The sequence below is a fragment of the Lipophrys pholis genome, assembly GCF_963383615.2.
Source record: "Lipophrys pholis genome assembly, chromosome: 21".
Taxonomy (NCBI): Eukaryota; Metazoa; Chordata; class Actinopteri; order Blenniiformes; family Blenniidae; genus Lipophrys; species Lipophrys pholis.
In genome coordinates, this window is record NC_137649.1 from 17,294,883 (window position 1) to 17,314,721 (window position 19,839).

The 19,839-nt window shown below is 42.5% G+C and overlaps 1 protein-coding gene across 30 annotated transcripts in view; it reads left to right on the forward strand.

The window, feature by feature from the left end:
- The window catches only part of epb41l2 (erythrocyte membrane protein band 4.1 like 2), a 48,861-nt gene that overhangs the window by 8,879 nt on the left and 20,143 nt on the right, over window positions 1-19,839 (forward strand). For 20 of the 30 annotated variants that reach the window (XM_080490933.1, XM_080490947.1, XM_080490930.1 and 17 more), the window contains exons 2-7: window positions 9,785-10,011; window positions 10,121-10,306; window positions 11,537-11,785; window positions 14,583-14,687; window positions 14,846-14,888; window positions 19,335-19,410. In XM_080490933.1, the coding sequence (XP_080347059.1) occupies window positions 9,799-10,011; window positions 10,121-10,306; window positions 11,537-11,785; window positions 14,583-14,687; window positions 14,846-14,888; window positions 19,335-19,410 (872 nt within the window). In that variant the 5' untranslated portion in view covers window positions 9,785-9,798. Of the gene's footprint in view, window positions 1-6,100; window positions 6,350-9,784; window positions 10,012-10,120; window positions 10,307-11,536; window positions 11,786-14,582; window positions 14,688-14,845; window positions 14,889-19,334; window positions 19,411-19,839 lie in introns of those variants that run through there. The other 10 variants (XM_080490944.1, XM_080490945.1, XM_080490954.1 and 7 more) reach the window with 4 other exon arrangements.

Sequence of the window (19,839 nt, forward strand, 5' to 3'; positions counted from 1 at the left end):
ACCTGTGGGGCAGTGTTGTGCAGTATAGCTCATTTGCAACGAGCAAGAAAAGCAAAGAAGACAGGATAACTTTGAAATCAACTAAGATGTCGGCTCCTGCAAGTTTTAATCTTCAACATTGCACCGCCCTCTACTGGATAAATTGCTTAGCATCTTCGCTATCGGAACCGGCACATGAGAGTATGAAGGCAGTAACACACGACAACGCTTGAAATGCATTTACCCATTTATGTGCATCAAGAACACATTTTGGACTCCTATTCCACCCTTCCTATATTAATATAATCGACTTAACTATTTATTTCTCATGTGCTGACAATACCTCCACTGCGTGATTTGGTCGGTCAATAAGACGTTTGGAAAGAGAAGACGACAGTGGAGCGTACAGGCATCGGGGAGATGAGGAGAGGGAGAGGAAGTGAGAGGAGGCGTGTCAGGGGCAAGAGGGTTCAGCGGGAGTGCAGCCATGTTAGCTCGTTCTCATTAGCAGCTATTCAGATGCTCTTGAGTTTGCGAAACAGTTTGGAAGGAGTGTAGAGAACTTTGTGAACTGTGTTTGTTAGAGAAAGAGGGTGAAACGGAGACAGCTGGAAAAGTAGGGTCAGTTGCTTTTTTTTTTCCCCCAAAGGTCAAAAGTACATGTGGTTAGACAGAAGCTCCGACACTGTAAAAGACTCTCAAACGAGTGAAATGTGTACTCAAAAGCAGAAAAGTATAATCCCTTAACGACTGATGGGTAAAAATGAGCACATATTCGTGTCTGGATTGATAGAATGCATTCACAGCTTAAATTAGATTGAAATAATTTCCCCCTGGACTCAATAAAATATTTCTATTTTATTCAGTCCCAGTGCTTTCTATTTAACACAATTACAAAATAGAAATATTTACTAATTATATTTCTGTAAGTCTTTAAATATGTGAAATTCGCATTTTTATAGATTTGTCAGAATGACTATCGTATCAGCCTCCTCATCAGAAGCATTTCATAAGTTATTTGAACGTGTGTCAGAATTGAAAGGGGAAGCTGTGTCCTCTAATGTACTGTACTCGTGTTGGCCAGCCAAGGTTCAGCCCATGTGTGATTTTTCTTTATGTCCACTGACGCAACTTGAAGTGTAACATGACCGTATGAACATTTTGCCCTCGGCCATTTCCTGCTTTTATGTTGACATGTTTCTGATAGGGACGGAGAGAACGATACTGAGACAGAAATGGAAGGCTCGAGATGGGACATAAAAACAGGAGCGGGTCACTTCCTGCTTCCTGGTTAGAGTTCAGAGGTCACTGGCCTGGGATTAGCTGATACTAAACCCTTGAAAAATCTGTTCGATCATGTCATTTGTCCAGGTGAGAAAAGATGGTCTCAGAAGTGTGTGTGTGTTTGTGTGTAGGTTAAAAAGGCAACACGCGCTTGCTGTAATTGAGAAAACAGCATAATTATCTGAGAGCAATGAAGGGTATTTTATGACAGGAGAACGATCTAATTTCAGATTAGAAGGTTGTTCAAAATAACTTGTGGCGCGTGATTTCAAACACACTGTTAGTAGGTAATCCACTATTTGCTGAATCACATGTCTATTGTGTGGTAAAGATGATTACAGACCTATGGATGATTTTGTTAACAGCTACTCCTAAAGCCAAACCTTGATCACCCATATTTATACTCTCAGTTTTGAGCCAAAGCGTTCACCTGGTCTACATCTCAGTGTGCCGCTGATTCCTGTGAGGTCATTTGTTTGCCTTCCCTCCTCTACGGGATGCACACTGCCATAGTAACGCCACACCCGCTGCTGCTCATTGAGCTGTGCAGTTTCACCACAACTTTCACCGTCTTTTATTTCTTCGTCACTTGACAGCTAATGTCTGCTTTCTTCCTCTCTTCATTCCCTCCCTGCCATCGTTTTCCACTCCCTCTTTCACATCCTAAGCTGTAGCTTCCCTCATGTGCACTTTGGTGACCCACCCCATACTTCCCCCTTTGTGTCTCCATGCACACACACACACACACACACACACACACACACACACACACACAGTCATTCACTCACACGTTCACACAGACACTCATGCCTGACTGCTTTAATCGCTGAATAGGGGAGTTTAGCAGTTAACAATAGTAGTTATGAGCTGACCCATTATTCTGTCTCACACACACACACGCACACACACACACACACACACACACACACACACACACACACACACACACACACACACACACACACACACACACACACACACACACAGCATAAAGGATAAAGAGACAGTTGAGACAAGAAGACTAGGTCCATTCTATATGTTTAGTTTTTCTTAAATCAGCGGTTTGTGTTTCAATTGATATTTTTATTGTATTTTTCTGGTGAAAGCAAAGTGAAAGTAATTGATTGTGTGAGACAAGGTTGTGCATATTCTGTTTATGTTGCTTGTTAATATTAGGTATTTTTTCAGTTTCTGGTGTATATGTTTGGGTAACCGTGGCTGACCATTTAAATTTCCTCCAGGATTGATTAATTATCAATTCAATCAGACTTACTTGATAAGACACAAGTTACACTGTCATATTGAAACATGTGTTACCAAAACGAACATATTTTTGAATGATTTAGGTCTATTAGGTGTTTTAGTTGTTTTATTAAACTCTACTCTGTGTCCCCCGTGTAATACAATCACCAACCGTATTTGATACCCAGATACATAGATCGCTGCTTCTCTCTCACACAATAGAGACTCATAGCAGTGCTATTTGGCTAATTTGATTCTGACATTGTGAATAAAACTCACGTGATGAGAGGCTAACCTTCAATTCCATCCACATTTTAATGGATTCTGCATTATTTTAAATGCAGCTTGTTCAGTTTTCGCTAGCCTACTATCAAATATCACAAGTTTTCATTAAAATTAGGTGGAGCCACCCTGTCCACATTCATTCTATTCCCTGAAAGTAACTATTCCAGATTCCTACTCTCTCTCTGCCTAATGTAATTGCATGGCGCTGCACTACCCATCCAGCTGGCATTGGGCAAAGAGCAGGGTACACCCTGGCTCGTCTCACTTTGCTTTTATACCTTATGGCTAAAACTGCTGGTTGGTAAGAGGTTTATAATGCCAGGAGGCAATGAAAGGAGAAGTGGTGTTTTGCCGTGTAGAGTTGTGGGGCAGACAGTTGCAGTTATGAGTTAGCAGTAACAGTACAGTAACAAAAGTAATGACATAGTATTGGTCAACTTAGAGTCACCTAAGAGATGAACTTTCATTTGCAAATCTCCAAACAGAAAGCGGAGAGTCACAAGGGGAACATGCTGTTGTTGTCGGAAGGCAGCGGAAAGCTGACTTCGGGTGTCGGTGGAAGTTGAGACAGCGGGTTTGAGATGAAGGGAGGAATGATAGATGGACAGGCAAGGAGACCAACAGACACACAAACATACACAGGGATTATCCTTTGTGTAATCCTCAGTTTGGGGGTCAGAGTGCAGCGTAAAGGGACATGCATGTTCACTCCAGCAGCGTGTCTGTTCGTAAAAATGTGTCACCCATCGCGGGTGTGTTCACCAGTGATTGTAAGTGGATGTGTTTACTGATGTCCCGCAATCCGTTTAGGTGCAATGTGTACCTCCACGGACTCAAACCTACTTGTTTGGCATAGCCGAGCGTGCGCCCATGTGTCACTGCGTGACAGATGGACAGATTGGAAAAGAGAACAGCACAGATTAGGATTCTGCACTGTGTATGCCCGCGTAGTTATTTCAATACCAAAGTGGGGCTCCATAGTTGTCTGTCGTCCTAACTGTTGGAATAGTTTGGAAAGCTGTCCGCTGGTTGCCTCAACATTTCAGTGTGTGGGACGTCCCAGTGCAATCTGCAGGATTGGATTTTTAATTCATCAGACCCAGCTGTATGAAGGCCAGTCAATTTCCTGCACTTTGTGTATTAAGTGTACACCAGCTATCCGAAATAACCATTTTGCTTCAGCTGAAGCACCGTGACTGTTTCTTAACATACAGCAAGTAAACAAATAGCAGCCAAGCCAACTTGTGGTCATTTTACATCGGTGCCAAAGTCCTGCAGGTTAATGACACTGCAGGACTTCTTGTTCCTTTAAAGTTTGTTTCCTCTTGATAGCATTTTTGGTTGAAAGAACTGAAAATGTGCTATATTTAAGCCATTAGTGGTGTTTGCAAATGATCTTTTTTATGGCTACCCAGAGGAAGTGTGTCCACACTTGTTTTTTTTGTCACATTCTTTGAAAATTTTGCACTCACAATATTTAGCCTGTTATGCAACATTTTGCTGTGTGACATTGATTGTGATGAGATTTAAGAAAGAAAGAAGATCACATAGAAATAGATACTTGTTTTACATAAATTGTCACCTGTAGTTCAATATAGATAATATTCCATAATTTCATTATAAGCTGAGAAGCATGTCCTATTTATTTATTAAGGATCAACTGCCAAATAGTATGATTTGTCTTAAATATTTATTCTTTTATTGGAAATAAGCGAGATTGTCTGTTGCCATGTGGCCTTGTTTGTGCCCAGCTCTGATAAATACATACCTGCTTCTGGCTCATTGCAGCAAAAGGAGCATTTTTATCTATAGTGAGTTTAAATGTTATGTAAGATTATAAAGTGAACTTTCTTGAACTTGTTTGAAACATATGCTCACGCTCTGGGAGAGATTTATTCTTCTTTGACATAATAACACCTGTTTCTACTTTAACTCGCAGCGGGCGCGTTCGCCTATTTGCAGACGCCTGCCCACATTTCATTGAGTTGGCTTCAGTGTTGCTCCGAGTAACCGTGTCATAGCCACATGGAGTGTGTAGGTGTTGCTCTCGGAGTGCACCGAGGCTAAGTGGTAGTTGGATACAGCTCAGAAGAAATGGCATTCGTATTTGTTCACTGTCTTGAATGTTGGCTTAAACAGTGACGAGAAATGATGCTGAGGTAATGGTTCTAAGCACTATCAGTGAAGCAGCAAATTCGGTCGATAAAGATCTGCTGTCAGCCAAAGTTTCTCTTGAGTGCGGTGTCAGCGATGATGAGAGAAACGTGAGTTCCTGGAGGTCCGGCATGAAATATCAGCTGTAAACCTGATGCCGTTTGAATTGGGTTTAGACACGGTAATAATCTCCATTGTCACGCATGCACTTGTCCACTAATCTGTATTTTTGCTGTGGTAATCTCTTGTCTCCATGGGGATCTATTGTTGTAGTCCATGAATGCCGTTGCCAGGGAAACCTCCCCCCCCCCAACATTTGCCTATATATAAGACATGTATGTCTTTATATTTCAAGTCATCCAATAGGAAGATGCTGTAAATGTCGAAACTAACGGTTTTCACTAACCTTTCTTCTCAGTTTTATGCTTTTTTCAATCACCCATGCTTTTGTCTGTTTGTTTTTTAAGTCTTAATCTCTTGGCCACAGGCCAGGCCAGGAAGTTGTTGTTGCTATGATGACACCCCTAAAGCGCAGTCAGACAGCAATAAAGCTTTGAGTGGAGGAGCCACAGCATGTCTGTTTGCCTGGCTGCAATGTGGTGTTGGGAGGAGGAAAAACAGGAACACTCTAAACGTGAAAATAGGAAATCTGGTCAGTAATGGTGCCTATAAAGTGTAGCATCCCCACCACATGCATTTAAGACAAACTAGACATATCTGGCGGGTGGAGCTTTTAGCTCTGTTACTGTTTGATAATGGTCTTTGCCCTCATTTCCACTGAAGCTGTCGAGGGTATGATGATAAAGGAAGAATTGTGTGTTTCAGTCATAGCTTTAAAGATAATTTTCTATTCGAATGGAGAAAGTGAAAGGTTGTCGATTATCTGCAGGCGGAGGAGTGATAGCTTTCTCTGATTGTGAAGAAGAAATAGTGATGAACACATCTGAGTTAAGGAAGTAAAATATCCACGCTAATGTCCATTTGTAGGCATGTACAGTTGGTGCCTTTCTATCCCCCTTGCGCTGTTGTGCATCCATCTTCCCTCTCTCCATCTCTCTTTGCGCTGCTCCCCTCTCTCACACTCTCCTCGCCACCGTCTCCACCCCCACTCTCTCATGTGCTCTCTGGTTTTCTGCCCTCGTTTCTCGAAGCGCTCGTCCCGAGGGAAGCACAGCTCTGAGGGGAGGGAGAGAGAGAGAGAGAGAGAAGAGGATGGGGGAGAGAAAATGGCAATGACAGTTTGTAGGGCAGGCTTTTGCTGAGAGGTGGAGAGCGAAAGTGAGGGAGAAGGAAGCAGAAAGAAAGGACTATAAGAAAGTAAGGAAATAGGGAAAAAGGAGGTGAGAAGAGGTGAAGGGAAGAAGAAAGAGGAAGGGGGAGAAAAACGCACCAGAAACAACAGTAGGTAAGACCATTAGTTTATCCATTTATTCAATCATTCATTTATTAGAAAGCAAAAAGCCACAGGGGAGGGGATAATGATAAATGCATGGATTTACTGTGTTTTGTACAAGAAGAGAAAGGTTACAGCAGTAATTCCTTAATGGTCTAATTGGCGTCACTAGTAAAAAGTTAGTATTTCATCTTGAACACTTACATGCTGAAGAAACCGATTAAACTAAACTAATATTGACAGTGAAAGTAAATAAAACAAATTTAATTAATGAGGATAAAATAAGCTGAGATATTCAGAAACAATGTTGCTCACATAGAGAATGCAAATAAAAACGTTAATACTTCTTCTGCATTTGTGTTCACTGACTAGTTACTGAATTTCTTTGTGGCTATGGACCCAAACGAACACAATTTCCGTCAAGATATATTTGTTCTCAATGAAGCAACAAGACACACACCAACTGATGCGAGCTCATACAGCAGATGGATTCATTACTCAGCGTGTTCACCGCACGTTTGACCCCATTTGTTTGAAACATCTGTAACACTTGTAGCACGTTCACAAACAAGGAAAACCTGACTCGTGATAAATTCCGTCCTCTTCACCCCAGATTCACAGTGGGGTCCTATGAAGAGGATCTCAGTGATTTTCTGTGTGCACATATGAAGAGACTCCGTATTAATGTCATTGCTGTTGTTCTTTCCTCTTCCTGTGGGAAGAGGAAAGAACGAGGAGGGGTTTGGAGGGAGATGATGCAAACAGCCGATTGGTGGGGATTGAAAAAGGGGCCCGAGAGGAGAGGAGACAGAGATGAGTACAGAGATTTAGTGAAAAAGAGAAAGAGGCACCCTGGACCGGAGGGCAGGAGAAAGAGATGGGGAGAGGGTGAGGTAGAAAGTTGTGAGAGAGACGAAACAAGGTTCTCGGTGTTAAACAGTTGTAGAGAAGCGGAGCGAGTTTAAAACAGGCCTAAGTGGCCGTGACGAAGCTCCACTTGAATGCCAACTCACTCCGCCGAAAAAAAGCAGTATCCTCAAAGAGTAAAAACGGCATTTAGAAAGTAGTATCAGGCCTGTTAGGATGACACCAGTCAAAGATTGTATGAATGACAGGACTCGATTGATTTGAAGGCTGTGCTGGTAAAACTTTAACCTTAATGATTGATTGTGTCACAGAAGCACTTTTTCTGTGTTGTTTGATTAACAGCTCCGACTCTTAGTAACCATGTTGACCTTGGTAAAAGTTGCTCAAATATTTGAAATGATCTTGTGTTAAAGACATTTCCATTGAACGTGGTACAGACATGCTTTCAATCTTATTCAGTGATTGATATTGTATTAGAAATAAGAATATCATACTCGATATTTGATGGTGGACCTCGATTGAAAGATAAGGGATGGAAATCAATAAATCTGTTGTCAAGAAAATTGTCAAACTGAAGCTTGTAGTTGAAGGAACCATTTCTCAGACATGCACATACTTACATATACTTTACATACGCTTGCATCCAGAAAATATAAACTTCTTGCTCTAGATGGAATGCCAGTATGTTCACCTTTGAGAGAATTGATCCCATTGGGGACCGCAACTGTCTGCGCCACATTTCATGGCAATCTATACTAAGGTGGTTAAAATACTAGTCTGAAAGCAGTAGACTAAGCACCAGACTGTAATTGTCATCCCTGGAGCCATGCAGTAAGCATGGCCCCAAAAAAAAAAAAAAAAGTATTTGCAACCCGTCATTTGTAACTGTAGTGGAAGTGAGTGAGCCTGTGGCTTACATTTGCCTCATGCAGGGAGGCGAAATCAAAATGTGAGATGCACTCACACAGAGATCTTGAAATATTAATTAGTGCCAGCTTTATGTTTTATGTGCATCATGCAATCTTGACCTGGTTTCTCCTGTGAGGAGGCATCTGTCCTTTTTGTTATTTGCCTTTTGTGCATGTGATCTAAACAGATGCAAAGAATGCATCGCCTCGTTGGCGGCCGCACACACCTACATTCACCTCTCGCGAGTCGTCTCTCCTCTTCCCTTCCTCTCCCTCATTAGCCGATCATGCGTAAGGAGACCTGTTCTATTTTTACTCCCCCTCCTCCCTCCACGCCACTGCTGCACTGCGCTCTGCATGTGTGTCTCCGGTCTTACTGAAGGTGACAGCGGAGAAAAGTGAAAGTCAGACAACGGCTGAAATGATCAGAAACTTAATGAAATTCGGACAAATAACAAAATCAAGAGGTTTGTGACTTGAGAGACACAGCTCAGGTGGCGGAGAAAAGGAACAGGGCTTTGAAAGAATCAGAGCAATGAAAGGATGACGACAGCGACTCAGACGTGTGTATGATTCATGCGTCGCCTTAACACACACACACACACACACACTCCAGAGTGACGCAGACACAGACTGCACGTTCAGGTCGATTCTCACCTTTCCTGGACTTCCGCTTCCCCTCAGGACTGATGTCACACTGATGCCGTGTTATCAACAAAACCTGTCACTCTGAATAAAAGGGTCTGTTCCTGTGATAGGGTGTGTGTAGACAATGCTGCCAAAGGCATTTGGGTTGAAGAGTGTGTGTGTGTGTGTGTGTGTGTGTGTGTGTGTGTGTGTGTGTGTGTGTGTGTGTGTGTGTGTGTGTGTGTGTGTGTGTGTGTGTGTGTGTGTCTGTGTGCGCTGACCACAGCTGCAGGGTAAAACCAGTGACTCACAGATTAAGAATTGAGTAATTCGCCCTCGTTCCATGCTTGCAAGAATGTGTGCGGCTGCTGACAACCAGCTGTTGCATCAGATGAAACCCATCGTGTGACATAATGACATCCTAAAGTATTGTGTTTTATTGTACTTGTGTGAAAGGGCTGCAAATCCCACTGCTAATGTTTCAAACCGCTATGATCTAATTAGCTCAAAGCTCTAGGGAACGGCGGAATTATTCACTTATGTAAGCCTGGCATTTTTACATTATTGCAGCCTCATTCTATAGCACAGTTATTCAGCGGTGACCCTTGTTTCAAGTTTGCACGTATGGGGGTTTTCTCTGGGTATGCCAGGTTTGATCCCTCAGCCTAGAAACCTGTTTTTTGAGGTCAATTGCTGACTGAACTGCCCCGAAGTGGGAAAAGTTTTGCTTTGTGATTGTTTCTAAATTGGATAAATCTGTACAGAAGATAGACAAATAGATGGATGTTTTATTGTTTCTTTGTGATCTTACTCTCAATGATCCCTCACTAAATACCCTCAGATTCACGCGCCTCATTAATAAAAGATAACAAGTTGCAAGCAATAAAAAATGCAGATTCTTCCCAAAATCATTGGCAACAAGACTGAATATTTTTTGTTACATATCTTTGAACATAACTATTCAATATTCTATTCAAATATGCTTAAAATGCTACTTTTATTTACTATATCAGTCAGCTTTGAATACACGTTTCTCCCTCTGCAGGTCGCCGTGTCACCATGACAACAGAAGCAGGCTCTGAGACAGAGGTGAAGGAGAAGGCGGAGGAGTCAGCTGCTCAGCCGGACCAATCAGAGACCGCCCCACAAGAAACCCCGGAAGTAGCCAACGCCGAGGGAGAGGAGAAGGAGAAAGAGAAAGAGGGGAAGGAGGGCAAAGGAATATCTCGATACCTGCCAACATGGCTTAAGAAGCAGAAGTCTCAAAGCCAGGTGATGAAAATGTCATCCCGTTTATCCATTGTGCTGCCGTGGTTGGGGAGGTTTTGTGAGGACATCATCACTGTACATGATTTTCAAAGTCTCGTTTTTCTCCATCAAGACCTCCCCGACGAAGGAGGTCCCGCTCACGGAAGAAGCCGTCAGCAAGGCGACACAAGAGGAGCACTCTCCCGCCCCAGAAGTGAACGGCCACGCAGAGGAAGTGGAAGAGAAGGAGGACTTGAAAGCTGAGCAAGTGAAGGAAAAAGAGGCAGAATCCCATTCCAACGCCAGTGCAGACACTGAGGTACCGATCATCAGCAGCACACATGCAGAAAGCGTACCAGCATGAACACACACTCAAAAAACAAAAACAGTATATTTTGCTCTTGACCTAAAAAGGAATAAGTGTATTCTAATTCCATAAACACAACTGAGTGTAAAGAAATGCTCCCAACACGATATGACAGTGATCACCTTTAGATTGCCTATGACCGCTTTTAGTTCATCCTTGTTGAAATTTGGCTATTTACTCATTGTGTACCCTTGTTACTTCATGTTGTAACCTGTGTCGGGCTCATACCTCCGTTTCATATGGATTCAGAATCATGTTTGTTTCACAGGCTTTGCACACAGATAAACAGGTCAAGATTCTTGTTATAAAAGTTGAAAGATTCAATTACAACGTAATGGCTTTCCTTCTCACAGGCATCTACCAAGTCTCTCGCTCTCTCCTCTCTTTGCACTACTTCAGCCACTGTTCTATATGAGAGATCTTTGTTGGTTCGAAGCTCCATCTCGCTCTGGCCATGTGTAGAAGTGTCCTTGGTAAAGGCACTAAACCTTGCATGGGAGTGTGAATGGTTGAATGTGTTCAATGTGACTCTCAGCCATGGCACGGCCAAAGTGATGAAAATGTCGATTTTTCCGTTTGAAGAATAAATGGAATTTGACAGAAAGATTGTCCAAATGATCTCTAGGTGCCTGAAAAAAACATAATTTGAATAAATAATTATTATGTATTATTATTAATTATGCTCATTAAACAAAGAAACCCTCTGATGTCAGTTGAAATGCGTTCTCCACACGTTCAGTACAGAAAGGCTGACAGTAGGACTGAGAGACTGTTTGAATCGGCTGTTCTGCTGGCTAACAAAGACACACACACACACACACACACACACACACACACACACACACACACACACACACACACACACACACACACACAGCATGCGCATGCTTACAATATGAACTCTTCCATCCAGTGAGCACATTAAGCCACCCAGGCCCACCCAGTGACATCAACTTTTCAGTGATCAGGCCAAAAGAAACGCCTGCAAATTCAGACTGGAAGGGGAATTACACAGGGAGAGGGGAGAGAAAACATTGTTCTCTTATATTTAGCTTGGACAAAAAGAGAGCTTTTAAGAGGATTCAAGTTTGTATAAAGCAGCCCGAGTGGTCAGCTCTATGTGTGATGGGGGTTTGAGACATTTTCTTCCTGTTTTCTTGTTCCCCACAAACCCACATTAAGCCTGCCAAGGAAGAGAAGGTGGAAGAGAGTGCAGAGAAAAGTCTGGAAGAGCCAAAGGAGGCCACAGAAGAAGCAGCAGAGGAGGAGGACAAGAAGGAGCAGGACAAACAATTGGAGGCGGAAGAGGAGGGAGAAGGCCATACCTCCATTTTCCAGTCTCCTCTTCGTCTGGTGAGAAAGAACAAGATGAAGCTGGTGGTGTGTCACGTTACCCTCCTGGATGGGACCGACTTCACCTGTGAGGTGGAGGTAAGACTGAAGAGCAACTAGTGATTTAAACACTTTTCTAAACACCTCAGATCATACTATTACCACTAGATACATTTTTTCACCTTCAGTTGTTAGTTTTGATTGTATTTGATCTGATGTGTGTTGGCTTTTTGTAAAGTTTATAGATTTCCCTTTAGGTGCATCTTCATCTCATTCTAAAAGATAAACAAACTTCCTCAGTGCTCTTCCAATGGTTGTTTCTCTCTTCTGGATTGGAGTTTTCTCCTCGTTGCTGACAAAAAAGACTGACATTTACTCTGTCTTATGTTCTTTTGATGGTTTGTCTTGCCTCACGTGAGTGCCAGTGATGTAATGGGATCAGATGTAGCATCAGTGTGGGTAGAAGCACGGGGGTATTTAACTCTCTCACTCAATACACAGTAATGGCAGAAGCACTCGCTCGTATTATTTGGGGCGTAGTTTAAGGGATAAATGCAGTGCAGAACAGAGCACGCTACAGGGGCTTGTCTGGTGACCACACACACACACACACACACACGGCAGATTATGGGGGTCTCACCAGATTAGTTTCCTGCATCTGTTGCTCCCTAACAAGCACGTGTCTTAGAACTCCCCCCAACCCTCCCACGCATGCGTATTCGCACACACACACACACACACACACACACACACACACACACACACACACACACACACACACACACACACACACACACACACACACACACACACACACACACACACACACACACACACACACACTAAAAGACTAGCTCATACAAATGCTGTCGACTCTGCTTGCTCTCCACACTGGTCCTTTGTAACAAAGTCTTAGAAATGCCGTGTCTGCCAGTTGTTATCATTTTTGCCTCACGATGCAAAATCTGATGTCCCTCTAAAGAAGCACATGCGAGGTTTGTAACTATTGCAATCTCTTTTGGAAGTAGTCTCTAAATGATGTCTGACTCCCCATAAGCCCATGCATGTGTTGTGTTCTCGATAACTTTATATATATCAGCACAAAAATGGATTCCCAAGAGGCTTGCACATTTTTAGAAATACCCGACCGCAAGTTCCCACAATTATTCCCAGTCAGTGGGAACCAGCCACAGTGCAGGTGCACTGGAGATGGTACCACTTAGATATCTGGATCAAACACCCCTAAACAGAATGCTGCAATCATCTGCATTTATTTATTTATTGCCCGGGCAGCTTTCATGTGGTCAATCCATTTCTAATCTACTAAATGGCGATGGCAATGCCCGGCAGCCTGCCTGTGAGAGTCGTCTGAACAGTGGCTGCTTTGTCAAGCAATAGATAATGCTGATACTGCAGCTAACTGCTATTGTCCTGTAGTACACACACACACACACACACACTCTGACATACACACACATCCATCCATCCATCCATCCATGCTGGCATAGTTAGGATCGCGAGAGGAAGAGATGCACAATGCATTCCAGAGATTAAATTTTCTGTTTTGCCCAATAGGCCTCTGCACGCACACACACACACACACACACACACACACACCCATTTGCTTGATTCATTAACCCCTGCCATCACATATATTCCAGTGTAATAACTTATTATACACTTTATTAGTGTTTCATGAGTTGTAGTGATCTGAACGAAAACTCTGCGCTTGAGTTTTTTTTTGACTGCTGTGGGTTTCAAAGGAGAGTCTTAGTGTCACATGGTCTTAATGCTGCTTCTAAGAATTTCATTAGTATTGCTTTCAGCAGGATTTCGGTGTCACACGGTTTAAGTAGTGTTTCATAGAATTTCATGAGGTTTCAGTCACAGCGGCCTGAAGTTTGACACTATAGGTTTTACGTACTTAATAATGCCTAAAATAGGAGCGAGAATGTCATTTAGTACTCCAGAATTCTGTAACCGCTCATAGAGGTTGGATAGCTTTCAGTAGGTAGTATCTTTATCGGAGGCACACTGGCACAGACACAAAAACACTGTAAAAGGTCACATTCTCACATTCTTCGGCTGTCCAGCCACACTGTGAGTGAGTGTATGTCGCGCATTTGTTTGAGCAAGTATAGGAAAATGCCACAGATGTTTTCGGCCATCCCGGGACAAGAAGAAAAATGCACTCTTTCATCGTCCTTCCTTCCACTTTCACCACGCTCCCTGCCTCTTCTGTAAGTCTGTCTCTGTCTGCAGACCAGTGGCAGACTCAGGCCATGCTGACTAACAGGAAACAAATGAGCATTATTTGATTATTTCATTCTTTCCCATCAAATTTTCCTTTCTTTCTGTCCTCCCCGTCTGACCTTTTGTCTTCCTAAAGGCTGCCGGGCGTGCGTGTGCGTGCGAACATGGATGTGTGCTAAATGTCATTGTCATAGTTGGGTCTGGAGGATTTTATGTCTAGGATTCCTGTTGGGTTCACTGAAGAATGAACTGAACAGACTCAGATGGAAAAACTGAGCGCGAGTGCAACGGAATATTAAAACATGTATTTGAACGTGAAGGAATAGTGATGCGCTGATTAAAAAGCTATTCACTGAAGCTTGAAATATGAGACTGTTTCAGTGGTTTGTTAACAGCTGAATATTGATGGCTCAGTCAGGTTTCCCCGCGTTGATTACACCTTCCTCCTGTTTTTAAGGCAACTGGGCTATTGTGATGTAGAACTCAACACTTTCGAAGCTGTTTATTTAACCATGACTACCAGACAACCCCACTTCTTCACACTGATTTCTTGCAGAGGAAAAGCTAGACCCAGTACTGTCTTTTTGTAACAGCGACATTCAAACGATTGCAATTAAGTCTTCTTTATTGTCCCTCTCTGCAGAAACGTGCAAAGGGTCAGTACTTATTCTTTAAGGTATGCGAGCACCTTAATCTACTGGAAAAGGACTACTTTGGCCTGATATACAAGGACGCTCATGAACAGAAGGTATGTATTCATACATGGATGGGACATATGTCAAATATGTCACTATTGTACATACACAGAACGTCCAGACACTGAAGTCTGCATCGTGTCTCACACTTTTGCTTGAAAGAGGTTAAATGTCTCATTGCTTTGTGTCTCTCCTCGCTCCCTCACTTTAGTGCTGGTTGGATCCCACAAAGGAAATTAAGAGGCAAATACGCAGTAAGTCACACCTTTTAAATCAAACTTCTGCCTTTTCTGAATCACTCATCTTCATATCTGCACAACCACGAGTCTCAATCCAAGGTTGTTTTTTTTTTTTTATTTAAAAGGAGTTCAGCCCAAACATAAAATGAACCTAATATGAACTGTGTCTTTATATGTGACTACAGATATTTGAAACCACACAGCAGCAGGCAGGCTGCGAGGCAGAGGATACCAGCGTGTGATCAATCTGCTTCATCATTTATTGACCTCTTTATTAACTACTCCTAACTTATAAATGAAAGATAAGGTGTTGCATTTTGTGTTTTGCTGACTGACAGCCGTCGAGCACATGAGGCAGAGCAGTCAGGAACACGAAGCCTCCTTTTGTGTTAGAATGAAAACAGCATGTCTGTAACAGTGGGAAGAGGTGGCCTATATTAGCAACAACGTACTCCTGCTACTTCTATTCCCTCCCTCCGTCCTAACACATGAAACATAACAATGAATAAATAGAGAGGTGATTCTAAATTGTCCATACGTTCGTGTGAATGTAAGAGTGTACTGGGGACGTCTGTCTCATTGTTGGCTTGTCTTGTTTAACTGTTGCTCAGCTGGAATTGTCTCCAGCAGCTCGTGATCCTGAATTTGACAAAGCTACAATGCAGAAGTTGGATGTTCTTCTCAGATTTTTGAGGAATTTTCTCATGGCAGTTGTGTGAACAAGCCCAAGTTTAGTGAAAGTCAAAACAAGCTTTAATACCCAGTGTGAAACTCACACGAACAAAAACCTATCATTTTGGCTTATATAATGAAAACTTTTTTTTTTAAATTACCATGTATGAGGGTGTTATGTCGAGGTGCAGAAATATAGTTGTGTGTGTGCGTGTGCGTGTGCGTGTGCGTGTGCGTGCGGTTAGCATGCATCCTTTTTGTGGCTTTGTCACAGTGTATGTTTTGTGTCATAGACGAGTGCCATGCTATACGTCTGGAGACTGGCCATGTTCACGTGTGTACATTTTACAACGTGTGTGTGGGAGGATGTTTCTAACCAGATAGAGACTGCACTATGTGGGCTGACGCTGATTGGAGTTTGATTCCCATTCTGTCTCTGTGTGAGAGAGTATGTGGGCGCACAGCAGCACACAAATGACAGGGTTTGTACCATTCTGCTCTAAACAGCTGTCAGTTTGCACTCGGCCGTCACAGCTCCAGTCCACAACAACACCGAGCATGCTGGCCTGAGCATTTGTAACTGAAACTTGTTTATGGGCCCTTGAATCATTTTGAAAAGATGAAAAGCTGCTCGGTCTGTTGTAATTTAAAGAGCCGTGTTTAAAGTTGATGTAGATACAGCTGTTATTATTATTACCTGGAAGAAGTCTTCAATTCCCTTAAAGGAATATACTTCACTAAATATTTGAAGATTTCAGCCTGCAATAAAATGTTTGAAAATTTCAAACATGCCAATTTAATAACTATGCACAAAGTTCACAGAGTTTTGTGGACAGGTTTTAATAGGGGTTGGTGTGTAGTGAGATCAAAGTTGAAGAAGGTGCTGCCTGCAGAGCAAGTTCCTTTCACTAAAGTGTGTGTTTTTGTGGCTTCCTGGCACAACATTTAAGTAAAAAAAAAGAAAAAAACATAAGGAAAGACCATAAGGACCCCTTGTGTATATTAGAATGAAGGTGAAGCCGGATGTAGTTTATGTCATAGGCAATGCAGATAGAAGAAAAGCAGGAGAAAGATGAGACGGGTCAGGCACAGAAAGACTTCTCGTAACTGAGGTGTACAGTTACGCAATTTAGCCGAGAGCCACTAAAAACGTCTCCTCAAAAGAAAAGCTGTTGAAAGGTTTAAAGTAGAAATAACCTATGTGGAAACCGGGAGAAATTAAAGTTCAGCAGTGGCATCGTCTTAAGACTGAAGTAAGCACTCATGAAAGTAAAGCATGTGATTCCTTTTGATTGTAAGTCACAGATACGGACAGGAAGATTTTGTTCCACTTTTGATGTCAGACCGAATGATTGAGCCGGCCGAACAGAAAGCACAAGATTGGATTTAGTCTAGTCAGTAGACCTCTCGCGTGCGTGTGACTGTTGTTAATGTTTAACTGCGGTGCCCGGCCTTTCTCCGTGATCAAAGAAAGCTTCACAGCTATGGCTGCCTCATGCTGCTGTGCAGTGTCATAGTACATTTGGAGTTTGTTCAATTCTTTTGCAATAATGAGACCCAAAAGGCAAGTAGAAATGGTGGGTTTCTACTTTTTTTGCTTTTTGAAGCAATACTGAAATATGCAGTAAAGAATCACAAAAACCAACACGTGGGATGACATACTCTGCAAACCTTTAAGGTTGATGTGTGGGAGCAGCTCGCACTGAAGAGTTTTTAAAAAATGATGTGTTAATAGATTATTTCAGTCACTTGATGCAAATTACAAAGTGTAAAGTGTTGGTGGGCCTCTAAAGCAGAACCCTTTCTTCTCTGCACACTTCTGCAGAGCTCATTTTAAAACACAGCAGAACTGAACGCAGATGTGCTGTTGCTGTAGTCTGGTTCAGATTCTTATGTCTCCGTATAAAACCAGTCAGACTTGATTATGTTAAGATCTGGGCTCTTTATAGGAGCCACACCATCTGTTCCAGGAGCTTTTGTTTCTCTTTAAATCAAAGGTAGTTCCAAATGAACACTGGCTGTCTGTTTGGGCTTGTTTCTGTTTCTGCTGCAGACCAAATCTTAATCCAATCAGATAGTGTCCTGCTGGTAATACATGATGAATGTGTTGCCATATAGTACCTGTGCCAATTTTCACAGTACTATGAAATATCCATTGTGTTTTTTTTTAAAGGAATCTCTTCAAAGCATTTGGTGTATCAGGTGCCTGATGAAAAACAAGGGCCGGAAACATAAAACAGGTTTCCTGGAAAAACGACCATCTATATATGTTCAAGTATGAGTGCAAGGTATGGATCAGCAGGAGCGCTGATGGCTGAGACTTGGTTGTATAGAAAGATGAAAAGGTCTCAAGAGACTCAAGAAGCACTTAAATCTGTCTCGCCTAGTAATATTTGTCCTTGGACACACACCGTTATTCACAAATCGACAGATGAGGAAACAGGAATTTCTGCCCTCAGCATTTCTCATTGTTGTTCTCGATGTGTCCACCATGTAACAGATGAGAAGAAATACCATAAATGTCTCAGCTTGTCTTCACTTACTGGCTTGCATCTTTGCAACATCTACAGTTCATGATATTGCTGAATTTCATCCAATTCACGGTATTTAGAGTTTCTCGGGCTCATCTGGGGTTCAGCTGTGATCGGTTCGTGTGTGTGCTCACATGTGTCTGTGTGGGGTTTTGTTGCTGTGTGTGTGTGCACGGTGCACACGCTCATGTACGTACACGTGGACGCGTGACTGAACTTGAAGAGGGGTGGAAAGGTTTCACTGGGATGTCCGGTTTTCTCAGATTGAATTTTCCAGATGACGTGATTGCCCATTTTTGCTGGAGCGTATGCATGTGCACACTTTGTGTGTGTGTGTGTGTGTGTGTGTGTGTGTGTGTGTGTGTGTGTGTGTGTGTGTGTGTGTGTGTGTGTGTGTGTGTGTGTGTGTGTGTGTGTGTGTGTGTGTGTGTGTGTGTGTGTGTGTGTGTGTGTGTCTGTGTGTGTGTGTGTGTGTGTGTGTGTGTGTGTGTGTGTGTGTGTGTGTGTGTGTGTGTGTGTGTGTGATGTGTCTGTTTTGTTGGGTCGAGCTAAGCAGGACAGATGCGGTAAATGGCATGGCAACATGGCCTCTTGAGAGAATGAGAATAGAAAATTGGAGCCAAATGAAGGTTGCAATCCTATTAGTGCTGTCGAAAAGGAAACCACATTATGACAAAGTGATGAAGTAATTAGTGGTAATACTCTTTGGTTCCTTTGTTTCTGTTCATAATAAAGATTACAGTTTGATATTTGGTAAAGCTAGAGTAAGGTTATGTAATAGCAGATCTGCAGCTTGTTTGTGTGTGCCTATGCGTGCGTGATGCCCTGGGCTTAATGCTGTCAAAAAGCTGCTCTGCATTAGTTGTATTCAGGCTCATCTGCTTTCTCTCTCATCCGCATACAGTCAGGGGCCCAAGCAAGCCACCCCGATCATTACATCACTCCATCCTTTTTCAATACAGTATAATCCAACTGAGGGTTGCAGGAAGCTGAAGCCTTTCTAGTTGACTGTGGGAGAAGGCAGGGTACTGATCCATCACAAGGCAAAGACAGAGATAGAAAACCACAAATACTCACAATCACACCTATACACAAGTTTGAATCATCAATTGACCTTACGCACAAGTGTTTTTGGACTGTAGTAGGAAATGGTAGTACTGAGAAAAAGGAGACCATACAGGGAGAGTTCAGTAATTCCACATATGTGATACTTTTGTGCTGCAAATGACTCTCTAAATGGTAATCTTTCTCTCTCAAGGCAACAACTGGCAGTTTTCATTCAACGTGAAGTTCTACCCCCCCGACCCCTCGCTGCTCACTGAAGACATTACAAGGTATGCACATGTACAGGTGTATGTGTTAACTTATTATGGATCAAGCTGTAAGCATACAATATTAGCGCCACTCAACCGTCTCGATGTAACGTCAGCATTTATTAGGAGAAGTGGTTACGTACATCCAGCAAATAAAAAAACAGAACCTTTTTTATGGTTTCTATCAGCCTCTGATGCAAATACATAGGTCTTTTTTTTTTACCTTTTATTGACCTTTTGGTTTTTTTTACCAGCTCTAACTGCTGTTTGGCGCTGCCCAAATGGTTCACTATTTGTTAGTTGGACTGGCCGAAATGAGCGATGTTAGAAGTGGAGCAGCTTGCACTAGTAAATCCACACAACTTGTGGACAATTCACCAGCTGCAAACAGGGATGTTATGCAACCGAGTGTGGGTATGTCATGGCGAGGATTAGACGTTAGGGTTATCC